Source organism: Crocodylus porosus, unplaced genomic scaffold (genome assembly GCF_001723895.1).
Source record: "Crocodylus porosus isolate Cpor-Errol unplaced genomic scaffold, CroPor_comp1, whole genome shotgun sequence".
Lineage (NCBI taxonomy): Eukaryota > Metazoa > Chordata > Crocodylia > Crocodylidae > Crocodylus > Crocodylus porosus.
Genome location: NW_017728937.1, coordinates 508,686 through 515,456, shown reverse-complemented (window position 1 = coordinate 515,456; position 6,771 = coordinate 508,686). Strand labels below are relative to the sequence as shown.

Below are 6,771 nucleotides of genomic sequence, written 5' to 3'. Positions count from 1 at the left end.
AGGAAGAAAAGTCCTTGGCAGTGTTTTTTTCTTATCAGGTACGAGATGCAAACTGTGCAGTTCTAACAACACTCCATTTCTAACAATATTCTAACAATACTCCATTTACTGTGCATTTCTAACACTTCCAAGATGATTAATTTCATATTTATGACCTGGCAACATTGCTATTGAGCCAGTTGCCTATCTACCTAGCTTACACTTCTCCAATTTGTTATGAGAAGCTGATATGGGATTTTGTCAAAAGCCTTGAAGAAGTGTAGGTATACTGTATTTACTGTGTTCCCTTCATCTACCTGTGACAGGATTGGGTCCCAGGGGCAGCTGTGATGCCCCTGGTGGCCACATGTCTCCTGCCCCACTCTAGCCCCTGAAGTACTTTCCCTTTCCTCTTACCTGCCACACCTTGACAAGGAATCAAGGGAGTTCAATCAAAGGAATTATTTGATTGTAAAAAGGGGTCCCAGAGACAGCCTCTTCTATTCTTTGGCCATTGTGTCTCTACCAGACCCAGCTGCTGCAAAAACACTAAGTGGGGCCCTCCTGGCCCTGCCCATGCCTCAGGGCACCAGTTGTCTTAAGGGCTATTTGTGGCCTTCTTCTGATCCTACAGCCATGCCAATGCCTTGCAGATGGTACTTTGTCACTAGTTACTCCCTTGTACAGTCTTTGGCCTTCTCAGCCTTGGCCTACAGATTACTTTAGCTACAGACTGGTAGGCTAGGCCCACTGGCTCTGGCTTGGCCTTTCAGTCTCAGCCTCCTATCAGCCTCTGGATACCTCTCTTGCCCTCTGTTGTGGGCAGTGCTGCTAAATGCTCCCACGTGGAAACCAGCAGGGCAGCATGCTTCAATGGCCCTGGGCTGGACAGTAGTGGAGCTGTCAGCATCTTGCTGGGCCAGGCAGCAGAGCCAGTGCCAGAGTATCCCTTGCACAGTGTCCTCTGCACCCTCAGAGCTGCCTCATGGTTTTCTTCTTTCTCTTGTGCTGGGCCTTGCTCTTCCCACCCTGCAGCAACATCCTAGGGCACTGGCTCCTGCTTTCCATGCCTCACCACCCACCTCACTCCCCGCCAACCCTGACCCACCTCAAGCTGTTGCCATCTTCAGCTGCTTGCAGAAACACCATATGGGGGAGGGACCACTGCAACCTGGGATACTGGAGGACTTCAACTTGAGCAGTATAGCTGTGCGGGGTGTGCCATACCTTAATGGAATAGGAACTGGGTTATGCAGATCAGAGATAATTCTGTCCTGGAATGGCATAACTTTGAGCCACATAACGAGTGCTTTAAGCCATTTAAAGGTGTTAATGTGTAGCCAATCCAGGGGTTAAATGCACCAGGAGCTGCCTAAAATTCCTGTGTAACAAGGCCTGCCCCATGTACAGCCTACTGCTTTGCAGCTAACCCCCACCCACCTCCCTGCTGAGATAGTCATTCCCCCAGGAGTAGCTCCTATTCCAGCTGATACTGCCTACTTCACAACGCAGCCAGCCCTTGTTCAGCCACTGGTTCCACCCAGTAAGCTTCGCCAGCTGCAGTATCCCCTTAGAGTAACAGGAGCTTCTGGTTTTCTTGTCAAGGAAGGGGATCAAGTTTGTTTGGCTACAGATCTGCCTTTTCTTCTCCAAATGTTTGTAATTATAATATGCTTCAGTAACTTCCCAAGTATTAAGGTGAAGCTAACCAGCCTGTGGTTCTCCAGATCCTCCATTTTGCCTTTTTTTTTTTAAAGAGGGGCACTATATTGTCCCTTTTCTATTCCTCTGGTACCTTGCCTTTCTCCCATGACTTCATAAATATTATTACCAAAGGCTCCAAGATCTCCTCTGTCATTTCTTTCAGTACCCTGGGATAAAGTTCTTCAGATCCTGCTGACTTTAATTTGTTCTGACCTATCAAAATCTCTCTGACTGTCTCATTTGCTATCTCATCCCTCAGTTTGTCACCTTCCTTACCAGAATAATCCTTCTAGGTATCTGGATGCAGCTTTTTTTTTTTTGTGAAGTCTGAGGCAAAGTAGCTATTGAATAGCTCTGTTTTCTTTGTATCTTCTGTTAAGAGTTCCGCCTAGCTATTTCATGGTAGACCCATAACTTCCTTGGTCTTCCTTTTCTGGCCAATATTCTAATATTATAAAAGCCATAGCCTGTCTGTCTGTCCATAACGCTTTATTCACACGCTGACTGGCTGATGGACAGGAGGTGGCAGCATGGCAGAGTACCGCCATGAGGGTGGGGATACAGGAGATGGAGCGAGGGGGTGGGGGGTGAGACCAGCCCTGGAGGCAGTGGCAGCAGAGCAGATGGAATGGGTGGAGCGAGGCTCTGCTTGCTCCGTGGAGGTGGCTGTGGTGGCATAGATGGGATGGAGGTGGGGGGGCGAGCCCAACACAGCTGGCCTTGCCCCCGCCCCCCCGACTGCCCTGCTCCCAGGAGACAGCAGCGATGGAGTGGACAGAGCACGGGACGAGGTCAGTGTACTGGCCTTGCCCCCCACCCCTTGCTCCATGGATGCGGCAGCAGCATGGGGTGCTGGGGGCAGTGCTCTGTCCATGCCCCCACCCCCGTCATTCATGGGGAAGGGAGGCAGGTTGAGGCGGGTGGGGCAGACAGGGTGCAAAGCAGGCCTAGCCCCAAAATGGTGGCAGAGGGTGGGGGTGTTGTGCCGGGCCAAAAGCAGCAATGGGTGGGGGGGGGCACATCAGGCCCAGCCTGGCCCCAAAACGGCAGTAGGAAGGGGGGTTGGGGGCGCACTGGGCCCAGTCTGGCCCGGCCCCAAAATGGCAGCGGGCGGGGGGGGGGAAGGGGTGTCAAGCCCAGCCCCGCAACGGTGGGAGTGTGGGCCCAGCCCCAAAATAGCAGTGGGCAGTGAGGCACCTAGCCCAGCCCGGCCCCGCAATGGCGGTGGGCGGGGGGCAGGCCTGGCCCTGCAGCAGAGGGGAGGAAAGGGGGAGCAGGCCTGCCCCTGAAGGTGAGGGGAGGAGTGGGGGGACGGACACAGGCCTCTGTCCCTGCCCACACCCCAGCCCCAAATCATTCTTGATGCGCAATTGGCTAGTACTTATAGAACCTCTTATTGTTGTCGTTAACATCCCTTGCCAGGCGCAGCTCATTTTTTACTTTTGTTGCTTCAGGATCTTGCTTTTTCCTGGTATGTTTCCTTGATGACTTTCCCATTGTTCCATTACCTGTATGTCTTCCTTGTGTATTTGAGGCACCCTAGATACTCCTTGTGGAGCCACATTGGTCTCTTATTATCATGTTGAACTAGCTTCTTGTTGGGCTTCCAATACTGTGCCCTTTAGAAGCTTTCTAGCCCTCCTGGGCACCGTTAATCTTTCAGTCTCTCCTCCCGTGTCACCATGCCTATTATCTCTTTGAGTTGGTTGGAATCTGCCTGTTTGAAATCCAGTGTCCTGGTACTGCTGACTTCATGCTTCCTCCATCTAGGTTCATTAATTCTATCATATCATGATCACTTCCTTCCAAGTTTTCCATCACCTTCACATCCTCCATCAGTTCTTCCCTTCTGATCAGGACAAGATCCAAGATAAATGATCTTAGCTGTATCCTCAACTTGCTAAAAGAGAAAGTTGTCCTCCACACAAATTAGAAACTTGCTTGACATGTTATGTTTGGCTGTACTACTCTTCCAGATGTCCATAAAACTGAAGTTTCCCATTGATACCATTTCATAATTTTATCCTCTTTTTGAAGGTTGCCTCATCTACTTCTTTTTCTTCATATGACGGTTTATAATAAATCTCACCATTGTATCACTACTGGCCCTTTCACCATTTATCTTCACCCAAATATACTCTTATCTCCTACTTTCTTTCTCCTGAACCAGGGAACAAATGTATGTATTTTTATATATAAGTAAATGTCATCACCTTTACAAACCTGTCTTTGAAAAATAGCATAGTCCTCAGTGTTGTGTTCCAGTCATAAGAGCTGGCCCACCAAGTCTCTATGATACCAATCAGTTGATAGTTCTTTTCACAGACCACAGCCCATCCTGTTTGTTCCCCACACTTCTTGCATTTGTATACTGTATACACATTGGACATATTTTACATTCACAACTAGTCCAGCCCCCTGCTCAAAGCAAGAATCAACTTCTCTAAGCCAGTCCAACCAAATGTTTGTCTCACCTGCATTAAGAACTTCATTTCTGCAACCTGGTGACAGATAGGGCAGGAAGCAGAAACCACAGCAATAGATTGGTAAGGGAGCACTGGGGTTCTAGACCCTCTTCAGGCCTCTTCTCCAGCCCTGATGTACCCTGAGAGCAGGAAAGTATCTACACTAAACCTGTACTGTTGCAATTTTGGCCCAGTACCTCTTGCCCTGCCCCCTGTGAGCACAGAAAATGGTTGAGCACCGTCATTGTTATAACAATTCTTTGTCTATTTGAAGAGTCATGTCAAATCCTCCCTCCGCCCCACTCTCCTGCCCCCATCTTCTCCAGACTAAACAATTGAAGGTCTTCCAATCTCAAGTCCATTACCCCCAAATCCCACTTACCTGTTGGCTTGTTCTCCTTTTGTCCAAGCCCCAAGAACACAGCTGACATAGAGCCAATAAAATTGATGATTGTTACGGATTTCTCCTAGCTGACTAACAACGAGGACATCACTGGAGACAAGGAGGGTGAGAATGCTGGTCCCACTTCTGAGCTTCTGGGCGAAATCAGACAAGATGACACACCCATTCTGGAGAACATGCCACAGCCTAAGGAAGTTCCTGAGGAGGAGGAAGGGGACAAAGCAGCTTGGGGGAGAGAAGCAGAGGACCAGAAATTTTCACAGGAAGCTGCACAGGTGAAATCAAGTGAAGAGGAGACTACAGGTTTCAGCCCTGATGTGAGAACAGCAGACGAACAGGAGACTAACAGGACAAGCAAGCTGGGTGGGGGTCCTGAGGAATACCTGCTGGGAGGTTGGGGTGCTGTGGAGCCAGACACCAATATCACCACTGAACCTGTGGAAGCAAACTCCACTGAGCCAGTGCCAGCACCAGACCCCATCTCCCCACATGTTGTGTCCCTCATTGCGCCTCCCCGGTGCACCCTTTCTGATGACCCGTGGAGCACCTGCGGTTCGGTCTCATTGGAGGATAAAGCCCGGGTGGCGAGGGCACTGACCGACTTTGCACTGAAGTTCTACAAGACAGCAGGCCAAATGGAGGGCATGGGTACCAACATGGTTTTCTCACCCCTCAACGTGGCGCTGGGCATCTCGCATCTCCTGCTGGGTAAGGGCAGTGAGTGCATGCACAGCTACTAAATACACTCACAGTGCGTTTACATGCACAGATCTTTACACAGTCCCCTACAAACAGTCATTATTTATAAGCATGCACAGCTATCATGCACATACATCTGCTGCATGCTCACACAAAACCACTGCATGAACATACAGTACACACTTATCCTACATACAACCATCATATACATAGCCAGTGAATGTGCACAACTACTATGCACACATGCGTGAACACACAGCCATCACTCACGCAGTTACAGTACACAGCAGAGGCACATGACAGTCACAGGCATGTATACAAATCCCTACACACAATAGCCATGCATGCACAACCACAATACAAACATCCACAATCTTTACACACATCACAGCTATCTGACCATTATATATATGTAGGTGTCAGCCACCTGACATGTATGCATACATAACTATTTCATAGGCACATGCAGCCACTACACAAATACAGAGCCACTCCAATCATGCACAAATATGCTCAGACAGGCATGGCACACGTTACCCCCGCACAATCATCAAGCACAAACACCTCTGTCTACAACACATACAACTGCTTATACAGTCACTGCAGCCAGTCACAAGCATAGGCACAAACATATACACAGCCATCTCTGACATGCAACCATTACTACTGTACACTGTTTTCTCACATCCAGTCCCACCCCCTGATACTTCTTTCTTCCTTCCCCAGTCCCACACCAATACCACAAATATAGGCCCCTCACTTACCCTCTCCCTTGTCTGTGGGTTCATGTCAAGACTGGGCCCACCAGCTTGCCAGAACAGCACACCTGGATCCTATTTCTATTGGCCATGGTGCCAGCAGACCTCCTAGGACAGCAATGCCTCTTGGGTTCCTACTGGCACAGAGGCAGGAGGGTGTGTTGGGGATGTGCAGCCCCAGATAAGATGGGAGAGTGCCTAGCTGGGCAGGGGTACCCTGGTAAGATGAATCTCCAGCCCAACTCCTGGTTACAATTACCTATCTGCCAAGCTGTTGTCTCAGGCTGGCTCTGCTACAGGTGCAGCTGGGATCCTACTGACCTCTTCTCAAACCTAGTCTATCCTACCCCTGCTGATCCCCTCTTCTCTCTGTTTCCTTGTCCTTCCCTAACAGGGGCACAGGGTGACACCAGGGAGCGGCTGAGCAATCTCCTCTCCTACCCTCCAGATCTCACCTGTGTCCACAGACCACTGAAGCAGCTCATCAAATCCAAGGCCTTGCTGACTGCCTCCCAGATATTCCATCACAAAGGTGAGCAGCTATACAAGCCAGGGTAGGCAGAGTTGCTGTGGGTTTGGGGTCAGATAAAGACTTTAGTCACCAAAGAGGCAGGGGTGCTGTGTGCTCCCCTCTGCACACCTCCAGTCACATTACAAGTGGCAACTGTGGCAGGCCAGTAGGGGGTGCTCCTGCATTGAGCCGCCCACCTCCCTGCTCCCCAGCACCTTCCAGGCTCCGAGTGCCTCCCTAGGGGTGCCTCAC

General features: G+C 50.0%; 1 protein-coding gene across 2 annotated transcripts in view; it reads left to right on the top strand.

Moving 5' to 3' along the window:
• The window catches only part of SERPING1 (serpin family G member 1), a 21,837-nt gene that overhangs the window by 9,777 nt on the left and 5,289 nt on the right, over positions 1 to 6,771 (top strand). For both annotated transcript variants that reach the window (XM_019547199.1, XM_019547200.1), the window contains exons 3-4: positions 4,620 to 5,259; positions 6,403 to 6,540. In XM_019547199.1, coding sequence (XP_019402744.1) covers positions 4,620 to 5,259; positions 6,403 to 6,540 — 778 coding nt within the window. The remainder of the gene's footprint in view (positions 1 to 4,619; positions 5,260 to 6,402; positions 6,541 to 6,771) is intronic.